Source organism: Nelumbo lutea, chromosome 1, assembly GCF_056320005.1.
Source record: "Nelumbo lutea isolate HS-2025 chromosome 1, American lotus-T2T, whole genome shotgun sequence".
NCBI classification, from domain to species: Eukaryota; Viridiplantae; Streptophyta; class Magnoliopsida; order Proteales; family Nelumbonaceae; genus Nelumbo; species Nelumbo lutea.
Window position 1 is genome coordinate 159526639 of NC_142684.1, and position 13908 is coordinate 159540546.

General features: G+C 39.7%; 1 protein-coding gene across 4 annotated transcripts in view; it reads left to right on the forward strand.

The window, feature by feature from the left end:
* LOC148878695 (putative inactive histone-lysine N-methyltransferase SUVR2) overlaps window positions 1–13908 on the forward strand; it is a 65466-nt gene that overhangs the window by 16460 nt on the left and 35098 nt on the right. For all 4 annotated transcript variants that reach the window (XM_088958740.1, XM_088958753.1, XM_088958763.1 and 1 more), the window contains exons 5-6: window positions 2085–3337; window positions 3633–3898. In XM_088958740.1, the coding sequence (XP_088814866.1) occupies window positions 2085–3337; window positions 3633–3898 (1519 nt within the window). The remainder of the gene's footprint in view (window positions 1–2084; window positions 3338–3632; window positions 3899–13908) is intronic.

Genomic DNA, 13908 nt, shown 5'->3' on the forward strand with positions numbered 1-13908 from the left:
TCTCCAGGGGCCACCTTCAAAGCCACTTACCTAAAAGAGCCTCATTCTTGTTCACCACATTCCCTAATCCTAGCCCTCCTCCTTCCTTACTCCGACACACCACCTCCCACCTCATCAAGTGATATTTTTTCTCTTCACCAGGATCCCATAAGAAATCCCTCGTTAGTTTTTCCAACCTCTTTGCCTCTCTTTTAGGAATTCTAAATACTGACGGGAAGTATAAAGGCAAGTTGGCTAAAGTTGCTTTAATCAAAGTAACTCTACCCTCCTTGAAAATATAGTTTCTCTTCCAAGCTGCCAATCTTTTTTCGAATTTTCCACCACCGGGTTCCAGAACCTATTTTCCTTTGGATTTGCACCTAATGGAAGTCCTAAGTAGGATAGAGGCCACTGAGTGCAGGTGCATTCCAGGAAGGCTGCTATAGACTCCAACTCCTCTCTGTTCAAGTGAACTCCCACAACACAACTCTTCTCAAAATTTACCTTTAAATTTGAGACCCTCTCAAAGTGGATTATTAAATCCTTCAGATTCCTTACCTCCATCAAATCATAACCTTCACAAAAGATTATTATGTCGTTTGCAAATTGGAGATGGTGGCAACATATCTCCTTTTGTAATGAGTTTTGGCCTTTGTGAGCTCTTCCTTCCTCTCTTTGCCATTGCCTCTAACAAGGGGCAGTTAATGAGTTTGTGGAGCTGTTTAATGGCCAAGCGGGCTGGTCTCCTAGGTTGGTGCAAACCTAATTGATTGGGAAGTGACTTTTTTTGAGGATTTACTGGGCAGGCTGTATGGGGTGTAGATTGACCCTATATCTGGTGATGCTCAGCTGTGGTCTGGGGAGAAGAGATGGCTGTTTTCAACCAAATCTTGCTACCATGTTCTGTTGGGGCCTTTTGATAAGGTTGCATCGTCTTGGATTTGGAAATCTAAGGTGCCTTCCAAGATTATATTTTTTGTCTAGCTTGCTGGAAGAGAGGATTCAGGCTGTGTGGATGCTTAGTGAAGCGGGATATGGAGGTGTATGCTATGCATTATCTATGTGGTTTGGCTTCAGAGTCTGTTCACTATTTGTTACTTCATTGCCCCCTACTATGAGATCTGGCGCCATTTTTAAGGCTATTTCAGGTCCGATAAGTTCTTCCTCACTCATTTGCTGAGCTGTTACCTTCTTGGAGAATGGGTCCAATGTCAACCAAAGGGAAGTTCCCATGGAATTGTTTTCCCTTCGCTATCTGCTGGATAGTGTGGAAGGAGTGGAATTGCAGAATTTTGAAGGTAAATGTGCTCCATTGGAGGTGGTCATTACCAAGGTGGAATGGACTCTGAAAAATGGGCTGGTATTTTATGGACTTTGAGGGAACTCCATCTAGTCATTTATTGATAATTGGTCATCTCTGATATTTTGATTTCTATGCATGTTTACAGGCACACTTTTTGTACATGATTGAGGGCTGCTTGCCTTCCTCTATAGTTTATAATTAATACAATCATCTTTACCACTTATCAAAAAAAAAAAAAAAAACTAAGGGAAAACTTTATTCAAAACTAGAGTGTTAATGGGGAAAATGACTTGCATTCTTTCTAAAACAAGTGATTTTACTTGGAGTGTTGGATGAGATCATGAATTTTGCTTTTAAGAGTTCTACTAGGTGACTGTCTCCTTAAGTCACATTGAAGAAACCTTTTGAATGATGGAAGTCTCTCTCCTCCGCACAAGTCTAAAATCTAGGATTTCAGTCAATGACCCAAATTTCCAAATTTATCTTCAAGTTGCAGTCAAACATTACAAAATTTGGTGAAAATATTTCTCTTGCAAATATTTTGGCTGTGAACTTATTGTGGGAGATCCAGATACAACTATAATTGTTGTATTGTTTCCCCTGTATGCTTTTACCTAACATAGTATATTTCTAGAAGTACTGTTTGTGTCATCATTTCTCGATAAGATTATATATTATTATTGACAAAAAATAGCAAGTAATTTGTTGTTGTTATTCTGCAGAATAAGATCCATATATGCCTTTTTTCGATTTGAAAAAAAAAAAGAATGGAATATTAACCAGCTAGCTTTATATTTTATAGCTATCCCAGATCCTGTACGTAATGGACATTATTTGGTTAGAGATGATTCTACTGCAGAAACAGAAAGATTGGACCCCATGATGTCTAATGTGGATGCTATGGACCAAGATGTTTCAGACCTAGCATGCAAGACTGGAACAAATTCTGAACTTACAAATGTCGACGAGGAATCTCTTGCTAATTTTGAAATTGCTTCGTCACCCTTGGGAGAGGTCAAAATTTCTCTTAACTGTAGCTCTGCTGTTGGACATAAAGACTTTCAGATGCCAAATTTAGATACAGTTCTAAAGATGGTAGAAGATAAATGTCTCAAAACTTACAGGATTACTGATCCTGGATTTTCTGTGATGAACCTGATGAAGGAATTGTGCCAGTGCTTTCTGGAATTGGGTACTAATTCTGCTGATGATGAACAACAAAGATTAACCAAAATAACATCAAAGGATAATATGAAAAATTCATTGGGTTCCAATGGCAGCCCTTCCAGCAATTTTTGTTTGCCAGCAAGTTTTTCAAATGGATCTCTAGATTTGCATTCTTCTATTGCGTTTCATGTACCCCGAATATCAGAGCTTCTTGGTCTGAATGGTTTGGGTGGCCTTAACCATGTTGTGAAATGCAACCAGAAGTTTGTTGGGAATTCTAATGGTGAAAGGAGTATGAAGAAAAATGAACCGAAAGATCCAGAGTATTCAAATTCACGTAGTTTGGTGGTGGTTCAGCAACACCACATTTCTCTTGATGATATCAGGCCCCTTCATGATGTCAATGACATATCCAAGGGTGAAGAAAGAGTCAAAATATCAGTTGTAAACGAAATTAGCAATGAGAAGTATCCACCAACCTTTTTTTACATACCACAGAACATTGTTTATCAAAATGGGTATGTGAGCTTCTCACTTGCTCGGATTGCAGATGAAGATTGTTGTTCAAGCTGTTTGGGTGACTGTTTGTCATCATCCATACCTTGTGCATGTGCACAGGAAACTGGAGGGGAGTTTGCCTACACTCTAGAAGGTCTAGTTAAGAAAGAATTTTTGGATAAAGCAATTTCTATGAATCATGACCCCCAGCAACATCGCCTCTTTTATTGTAAGGATTGCCCTCTGGAAAGGTCCAAGAATGAGGATTTACCTGACCCATGCAAGGGCCATCTAGTGAGGAAATTTATTAAAGAATGCTGGAGCAAATGTGGCTGCAATAAGCAATGTGGCAACCGAGTAGTGCAACGTGGCATAACACGCAACTTACAGGTCAATCTTTGTCCTTAGGATCTTACATGCAACTGTTAGTTGACTCTAGATCTGTATCTTGCTTTTTGATTCTTTTATGGCAACTTGAATCTAAGGATTTTTCTGAATAATGAATTATATACAAGTCCCTGTTGAGAAAAATTATATATGTATTGTTTAAGTTTTTTAAATACAACTTAATAGAGGCAGAAATGATTTTTCAGAAGCTAGTTATAGGGCACATATATCTTGTTTAAGTTTAGGTTTAAATATCATCTCTGAATTACGGGAATTTGATAACCTTTTAATATTTCAGGTTTTCTTGACATCTGAAGAGAAAGGGTGGGGTCTACGTACCCTTGAGGACCTACCGAGAGGTGCTTTTGTATGTGAATATGTTGGGGAAATTTTAACAAACTTGGAGTTACATGAGAGAAATATGCGAAGCAGCGGCAATGAGAAACATACATACCCAGTATTATTAGATGCTGATTGGGGCTCAGAAGGGGTCTTAAAAGATGAAGAAGCATTATGTTTAGATGCTACATATTATGGAAATGTTGCAAGGTTTGTTAATCACAGGTAATTGTCTATCACTTTTTCTTTGAAAACCATTTAAGTCATTTCTTTACCTGCCTCTCTGTCTATCTGTCTCACAGATGTATTTGCATGCACACATGCAGACACACACACACACACACCATATTCAAAAACAGAGAGGAGGAAAACCACTTTATCTCCAAGTATCATTAGTCTGAAAGTCACTCAATCTCCCTTTTTTAGGATTTGTTGCGACAATTTTGTAAAATCTAACAAATTTAAGGTGGTTTATTTTATTTTATATATAGGTTTCATTTTATTTTAAGGTAGCGATTAGTTAAAAAGTTGTCTTGAGGAATCTTTTGATGTCATGTTGTCAGTTGGGTAAAGCGAAAAATATTAAATAAAACAGAATTGTTTCTCAAGAGTATACACTATACAACTTACATGTCTATACAGTTCATCAACTAAGTTAAAGCCAGACCAAAGTTGATTTCCAAATAAAGCTTTTTAGATGTATTGGGGGTAAGCTAGTGCATCTAATTCTAGACTTTCCTTGAAGTTATGTGTATGCCCTTCTTTCCAAGTTCCCCAACATACAAATACAATAGATGTGAACGTGCTCCAAAAGCCTTGGCATTCTTATCCCCATTAGGTGTAAAATCTTTTTTTTTTTATTTTCTTAGTAGAAATCACTGATTGCAGTTTTAGATAAATTCTGTGTGAAGAGAAAGAAGAAGAAGGTGAAGAGTTTCAATAGTAGAGAAGAAAAGAGGAGAAGAAAAGGAGTAGGATGTCAACCAGAATTGAATTCATTATGACCGCCAAACTCTCTTTTTATTATATACTCAACTTAAAAGAATAAGGGATTACAAGAATGCCCTTAGTGCTCGACTACTTAAGTAGCTGAACAGTTACAACTTAAAAACATAAATTAATGGGCCTAAAGCCCAACTTCCTAACTTAACAACTTAAAATTAAGAAATAAATAACTGGACCCAATAACTAGAAATCGGCCCAACTCAACACTCCCCCTCAAGTTGGGAGTAAATGGCACACATTCCCAACTTGCGTAGATCATGCTCTAGCTTGTTTCTTACAACACCTTTTGTGAGAACATCAGCAAGCTGCAGATCAGAAGCAATGCATGGGAGACAAACTTCCCCAGAAGTCACCATTTCTCTGATGAAGTGTCCATCCACATCAATGTGCTTTGTCCGGTCATGTTGAACTGGGTTATGGGCAATGTTAATTGCTGCCTGATTTTCATAATACATCATCATAGGTTCTTTTGCCTTTACACCAATCTTTCCTAACAAGGAACGGATCTAAAGAAGTTTTAAAACTCCATGTGCCATGGCCCTGTATTCTGCTTCTGCACTTGATCTTGCCACCACTGTTTGTTTCTTACTTTTCCACCAATAAGGGTGCATACTCTTGAAGTAGATCTCCTGTCATCAAGCATCTTGCCCAATCGACATTTGTATAAACCTCTAGCTTCAACTGTCCATGATCAACAAATAGTATGCCTTTGCCTGGGTATCCCTTCAGATAAGCAAGAATCCTGTCAACAACCTCTCAATGCTGGACTCGTGGGGCATGCATGTATTGACTCACCACACTCACTGCATAGGAGATGTCTGGTCTTGTCATACACAAATACAACATCCGCCCCACAAGTCTCTGATATCTCCCAATGTCTTTTACCAACTCACCTTCTAATGCATTAATTCTGTGATTCTGATCAATAGGAGTGCTGACTACCTTTGTTCCAAGCTTCCCTGTTTTTTGTAGAAGATCCAGAACATACTTTCTCTAAGAAATGAAGATTCCATGTTTTGATCTTGCAACTTCAATGCCCAAGAGGTACTTAAGCACTCCAAGATCCTTAATTTGAAATTCCCTGTGTAGATTCTTCTTTAAACTGTCAATCTCACTTGGGTCATTTCCTGTGACAACAATATCATCCACATAAAAATTAGGACTGACACCAAGGATCTCTCCGCTTCACAAACAAGGTATGGTCAGATTGAGTCTGAGAGTAGCCAAAAGCAACCAAGGCCTTCTTGAACCTGTTAAACCATTCTCTGGGTGGCTGCTTTTAACTATAAAGTGACTCCTTAAGTTTGCATACCTTTCCCTTTTCAGCATTACTGTAGAAACCAATAGAAAGATCCATATACACTTCATCTTGCAGATCTCCATTTAGGAAATCATTCTTCACATCAAGTTGAAACAGGGGCTAAGAGTATGTGGTAGCAAGAGAAAAGTATCCGAACATAAGTCATCTTTGCAATTAGTGCAAAGGTCTCTAAGTAATTAATGCCATAGGTTTGTATGTACCATTTTGCAACAAGTCTGGCCTTATACTTTTCTATACTTTCATCTGCCTTTTATTTGACTATGTAAACCCATTTGCATCCAACAGTCTCCTTGCCTTCAGGTAGATCCACAATCTCCCATATTTGGTTTTTAATTAAGGCTTCCATCTCTTCTTGCATAGTTGTCTTCCACTCAGGTTTGGAGAGAGCCTCACTGACATCCTTGGGTATAGACACAGAGTCAAGAGAGGAAAGGAAAGCACGATAGGAAGGAGAAAGTCCACTGTAGGATAAATACTGTGAAATACAATGAGTAGTACACTTTCTCTTCCCTTTTTTGAGAGCAATTGGAAGGTCCAGGTTATCTGTAATGGGATTAGTAGAATCAATGGGAACTGAAACAGTAGAGGGATCAAGAGGAATACCTGAATCTGTGTCAGCTGAATCTGGAGTCTCCAAGGAACTGGCAGGAAGTGATGTGAGTTCTGCTGCAGTGGAATCAACGTCCCTGTGAAGTCTCTGTCGTGAGTAACGCTGAGAAGTAGGACGCAAGGGAGGTGGTAAGGTAGGTGACATAGGAGGATTAGACATAGGAGTGGACACAAGAATTGGAATCGGAAGAGGGATAGACTGCTCACTCACTTCCCCAAAACACTTCCCCTGAGAAGGATTCTTCGAGAAGAAGGATGTGGACTCAAAAAAGGTGACATCCATAGTAATATACCGACTCTTAGAGACTGGATCATAGCAGCGGTGCCCTTTTTAATTTTCTACATATCCAAGGAAGTCACACTTCTTTGCCTTTGGATCAAGTTTTGAACGACGAGGACCAAGAATATGTGCAAAGCAAACACACCCAAACACTCTGAGAGGAATATGGAACATCTCCCCCACAGGAAAAAGGAGACTGAATGAGGTGCTGAATCCAAGTATACAGGAGGGCACTCTGTTAATCAAAAAGACTGCTGTGAGAACTGCATCACCCCCAAAATGAACTGGAATTGTAGATGTGATCATCATGCTTCTTGCAATCTCAACAATGTGCCTGTTCTTTCTTTTTGCAACACCATTCTGCTGTGAATTGTAGGAACTACTCTGATGGACAAACACCATTCCCTGGCATTATCTGATCTGAACACCTTTATTCGTATCCAAAACTGTGTTAGTACCATCTGATGAAATTGCTTTACCAAGGATGGTACCTCATCTCGGGATCTCATTAAGTAAATCCAAGAATGTCGAGAAAAATCATCCACAAATAAGAGAAAATATCGATAACCACCCATAAAAGGAACATGATAAAGTCCCCACACATCAGAATGAATAGCATCAAAAGGAGATGAACATCTTTTATTACTAGCTTAAAGGATGGTACCTCATCTCGGGATCTCATTAAGTAAATCCAAGAATATCGAGAAAAATCATCCACAAATAAGAGAAAATATCGATAACCACCCATAGAAGGAACATGATAAAGTCCCCACACATCAGAATGAATAGCATCAAAAGGAGATGAACATCTTTTATTACTAGATTTAAAGGAATGCCTACAATGTTTTCCAAGTTGACAACTTTCACACTCTAGACTTGGCAAATTAACAGACTCAAAAAGCTTTGGAAACAAGAAACTCAAAGAAAAAGACAGATGACCTAACCGATTATGCCAAATCATAATCTGACTCACAGAACCTGACTCACTATCCCTGCTGACATGATGACCTTGATAAGGAGGAAGCACATCTAGGAGGTAGATTCCATTCACTTCACAGTCACTCCCAATCGTCCTCTTTGAATCCAGATCCTGTAAAATACAATGACCAGGAGAAAAAATTACGGAACAGTTCAGGTTCTTAGTCAGACTACTAACAGATAATAGGTTAGTACTTAATCTGGGAACATGAAGGACAGAGGGAAGGAAAATGGAATCATTAATCTTGACAAGACCCCTTCCTAGCAATGGGAACATGAGATCCATTAGCTGTGGAGACTCTATCTCTGTCAGAATAGAGCTGGTAAAAGGAAAAGATAGTGGAACTATGGGTCATGTGCTATGAGGCTCTAGAATCTATAATCCAAGGAGGCCCCTCCTTACCTGTAGTAGAAACATAATTTGCAGTGGCATGTGAACTACCTGTATGAGCAAAGGAAGTAGAGTGTGCTCCACCAGAATCACCTGTACCTGGCTGTCCACCTATTACTGAATTAGAACTGATTGTATTCCACTAATTTAGGAACTACCCATATCTCTCAAGTTCGGCCCTCACTGCAGCAGCTACAACAGACTCTAGAGTAGCTACAGTGGGAGGGGCCGGAATGTCACCAGTGACTGCCATGCGAGCATTTCCCTTCTTGTTTTTGAGTCTATTCGGCCTTAGATGAGGATGAAGCTTCCAGCAAGTATCTCTTGTGTATTTAGGCTTCTTACGGTAGTCACAAATCAAATCCTTTTTGTCTTCCTTCTTGATTTCACTACCACCTTGGTTTCCACTTTGTTTAGGTCTCACAGCGTTAACCATGGCTGATTGATCAAAACCAGAATTTTTTATCATCACATTTCTCTTACTCTCTTCCCCCGACACAAAAGCATATGCCTAGGAGAGAGTAACACTGTCCTTGGAAAGAATGTGTTGTCTTGCAATATCATACTTGGGATTAAGGCCAGCAAGAAATTCAAAAACCATATACTTCTCTAGGAGCTTCTGATAGGTAGTTGCATCCTTAGTGGTTTCCCAAACAACTGTCTCCAGATGGTCAATCTCCTACCATAGGGTTTTAAGGGCTGAAAAGTAAACAACAATAGGTCTCTCCCTGCCTTGTAGCAATAATTTGATTTCTCAACTGATAAGTCCTAGCAACATTCTCCCTCTGTGAATAGGTTTCTGCAACCCCATCCCATATTTCCTTAGCTGTATTTGCACACACAAAATTTTTACTTATATGGGGCAACATCGAATTACATAGCCAAGTCATCACCATATAGTTTTCCTGTACCCACCGGGAGTTGTTAGTTTCGGGTTTCACTTTTTCATCAATGATATACCCCAACTTCCCATGAGCACCAATGGCCATCTTTGCAAATTGTGACCATTCTATGTAATTTGAGTATCGAACTTAATTGTAGTAATGGTTCCAGCCCCGAAAAGGCCTCCAACACCTCTTCCCACTGGTCCTATTTCACTCTTGGGCTTGTTTTCAACTCTGTTACCTTCCATAATTATCAAAAAGGGGGTAGAAGGTTATTGTAATATGCAAGAATATCAAATAAATCACTTTTGGTGCCAATGACACCCTTTTGGTGCCTTAGATGGTCCTCTCACAAAAGATTCCTTTTTTGCGGGATGGAAGAAGAGAGAGAAGAGGCAGCCGCTCTCTCTAGAAACCTCCAAAACAGGTAGGACTTGAATCGCCCCCCTCATAAAACTCCAAGGAACCCCAAAAAATTAGGGTGCCACTTCCTAGGTCAAAATTGAAGAGTCCAACAGAAACATGACTCTCCCCCTTTCTCTAGTTTCTCCTGATTTTGATGGGAAACTTGTTACGAACCATTTGTTCCATGTTGGTAGTATGGGATGCCAATGTGAGGTATCCCACATCGGTAGAATGGGATGCTGTTGTGGGGTATATATGTGCTTGAGTTCCCTCCCTCTAATAGCTAGCTTTTAGGGGTGAGTTCTCCTAAGGCACATATCAAATGGTATCAGAGCTACACTATGCCTCCCAGTTGCAATCGTGCGTCGCAAGGTGGTGACTTCGGTATTGCAGTGTTCGGTCGGGACTAGGTGGACTAGTGCAAAGCCAGCCTGCGTGAGTGCCGGGACTGTGGAAGTGTGGTGGGATGTTATGAACCATTTGTCCCATGTTGGTAGTATGGGATGCCAATGTGAGGTATCCCACATCGGTAGAATGGGATGCTGTTGTGGGGTATATATGTGCTTGGGTTCCCTCCCTCTAACAACTAGCTTTTAGGGGTGAGTTCTCATAAGGCATATATAAAAAAACTGTCACGTTCTAAGTTAATGGCACGTCCCCGTCCCCTTGCTCGCCCCCTACCTCGTCCTCGATTTATGTTGCTAAGACAAAATAAGAGCAGAATTGAAAGAATTTGGAAAGCAGAAAACAAAGACAAGTTTTTGGAAGTTTTTCATCTGATGATTTTATTGCTCGAGAATAAGGAAATTTATATCTTAACAGACTCGACAACTTAGAGATTAAACAACAACAATTACTAGAAAATAGCAACCGAATGACTAAAAAATAGCTAGCTAAAGAATAGCTCACGTTAACCATTCTCTAGCCCACTACTGTTAGTTATTTGAACTGACCCAGTAAACCAAAATATCTGAAATAAATAAATTAAAATTGCTACACATGACATTTCCACCCCTGTGGAAGCGTCCTTGTCCTCAAGGACACACAAAGTCTAGACCAGAATGTCACGGACCCACTAATGGGGCCATTAGTCGGCCCACTTATTGAATGTGGTCTAAATTAGAAGAATTAAGTAGTGGGTATTTTTATGTTAGTTGTTAGGCTATGCAAGTAGTGGAGAGCCATGTGGCCCAACTATGAAATTTGTTAGAAACTTGTTCCTTATTTTTGGGGTCAGTTAGTAGTGGGAAAGTGTCACGGTTAGTCACGTAAGGTAATGGGTTATGGGTATTTGTATGAGTCTGTTAGAGGAGTCTGTATTTATATTTCCTTTGCTCCTTCAAAGCTTATCAATTGAAGAATTTTCCTTAGATTTTTATTGGAAGTCTCTTGTCTCCCTTGAAGCAGACGAAACTCACGTTATGTCCCTAACCGGGTTCGTAACAAAACCCTAGACCAGCTATAGGGCAAACAGATCCACCAAAAAATCCAAAAACTGGGCTTACTTGAGATCTTCGATCAGCTTCCAAAATCACCATGCAGCCGGCCAATCTAGGGCTGCATGATAGAACAACTCAAGGAACCTTCGGTCTGTTCTGGTACCAAGTAGAAATCACTGATTGCAGTTTTAGATAAATTCCTTGTGAAGTGAAAGAAGAAGAAGGTGAAGAGTTTCAACAGTAGGATGTCAACCAGAATTGAATTCATTCTGGCCGCCAACCTCTCTTTGTATTATATACTCAACTTAAAAGAATAAGAGATTATAAGAATGCCCTTAGTAGGGCAGCTACTTAAGTAGCTGAATAGTTACAACTTAAAAACATAAACTAATGGGCCTAAAGCCCAACAACTTCCTAACTTAACAACTTAAAAATAAGAAATAAATAACTGGGCCCAATAACTAGAAATCGGCCCAACTCAACATCCTTAAGTTTCTAGTTTTTAACAGTCTTACTTAGGGGCTGTTCTTTGGGGAGTTGGATGAGAGTGGAGGATTTGGAATGGCCAAGTTGCCTTAGAGGTGTGTTGGTTGGAGAGAAACTTTGAAGAGGAGGAGATAAGACAAGCTGTTTTCTCTATGGTTAGATCCAAAGCTCCTGGACCTGATGGGTTCACTATGGCCTTTTATTAAGATTGCTGGGACACTATCAAAGAAGATTTGTTTGAAGTTTTCAGGGAGTTTGAAAACAACCATGTCATTAGTCGTCGAGTCAATGCCACTTTCTTAGCTCTTATCCTTAAGAGATTAGATGCAAAACATCCTAAAGATTTCAGGCTGATTAGTTTGGTGACCAACATTTATAAGATTGTGGCAAAAGTGCTATCACTGAGGATCAAAAAGGTTCTTCCCTCTCTCATTACTCAAGCTCAAGGAGCCTTTGTACTGGGTAGACAAATTATAGATTAGGTCCTTATAGCAAATGAATGTGTGGAGGAGATGAGGAGATTAGGCAATCAAGGCTTTGTTTGTAAGCTGAATATTGAGAAGGCCTATGACTTGGTGGACTGGAATTGTTTGTTAGTGAAAAAGTTCTGATCTGCACTAGTATTCAATTAAGAGCAGCCTTAGAAAGAGGTTAAAGGAGATAGAAGAGAGAAGAAGAGAAGAGAAGAGAAGAGAGGATAAGAAAAGATTGGTTTGAACAAGAGAGAAAATTAGTCTTTCTAGTCGGTCAGGTTTATATATATAGTTTCTATAATAAAACAGGATGATTGTGTAGGTACATAGTGGTCACTAAGACCCACATAGTACAAAAGGCGTCAAACCAACACTACACGAACGCCTGCGATGAATCCAGAACCCATCGCACGATTGTGATGAGTTCATCGCAGATCCGCGATTGTGACGAGTTCATCGTAGATCCGCGATTGCAATGAGCTCATACTCGGGACAGGTCGTGATGAATTTAGGCTAGTGCGAATCTGCGATAAAGTTAAGACACGCACAAGTTTGCGATGGACCCCAGACACATGGATTTGCGATGAACCCGAACATGCGTAAAACTATGATGAACCTGACACCATTACAGAACTGCGGAATCATGACAGAATGGGAATAGATACCGGTTATACGTGCATCTTTAAGTTACGCTTGCGAGTGTAATGAAAGTACGCCCGCCAAACGATGATGTCACCCGCACCATGTTAGTATAATAGGGTCGCATACGGAGAGAATCTAGAAAGGATATGATTCTCTAATAACGATCCCTTAATAGTCAAACTAAAGGAAATATCTCATTTCCTAATAGGAAAGAATTTCTTCCTTAACTTCCTCTCTATAAAAGGGAGAGAGCAATTCTTCCCCGAGGAGACAAGACAATATAACCCTGACCTAGGGTTTCTCAAGAGGCTCTCTCTCTCTCTTTCTCTCTCCTCCTCCTCCTCTACCCTCATGTCCTCTCTCTTCCCATTGTCTCTCCAGACCTTCGGAGACTTGACCTCCAAAGCCTTACCATGGTACCTATAGATTGTTGTGCCCCTACTTAAATATGGGACACGCCACTCAACTTAAACATTACACCTCACACCAAATATAAATAAAAAGACCAAACTACCCCGTGTACAATCGACATTAGCACTCCCCCTCAAGCTGATGAATGTGTCATATAGTCCCAACTTGTTACATTTATAATCCACTCTTCCCCTACTCAACCCTTTGGTGAACAAATGATAATCAACTTCTATATGTTTTGTTTTCTCATGAAAGATTGGGTTAGAAGAGACGTGGACTGTAACTTGGTTGTCACAATAAAGTTTCATAGGGGTGTCAATTGAGTACCCCATTTCTAGTAGGAGGTTCCTCAACCACACTAGTTCACAAATTCTATATTCAACTTCTACACAGCTTCTTGCCACCACTGTTTGTTTCTTATTCTTCCATGTCACCAAATTACCCCCAAGAAAGATACAATAACCTATAGTGGACCTTCTGTCGGATACAAAACCAATCCAATCAGCATTAGTGTATCCTTTTATTTCAAGACTTCCTCCACTCTTCTATAATAAGCCACGACAAAGAGCTCCCTTAAAATACCGTACAATCATTAGAATTGCATCCCAATGTGGAACTCGATGATTCTGCATAAACTGACTCACAACACTAACTACAAATAAAATATCTGGCTGAGTAATGATTAGGTAGTTTAACTTACCTACCAACCTCCTATACCTTACGGGATCTTCAAATTCCTCACCTGCATCACTACTCAACTTGGTACTTGGTTCCATGGGTGTTTCAGTTGGTTTGGCACCTAAGAATCTTGTCTCCTCTAACAAATCATGGACATACTTTGACATAGATTAATACCTTTCTTAAACCTTGTTGTTTATCTCCAAGAAATATTTTAATTTACTAAGGTCCTT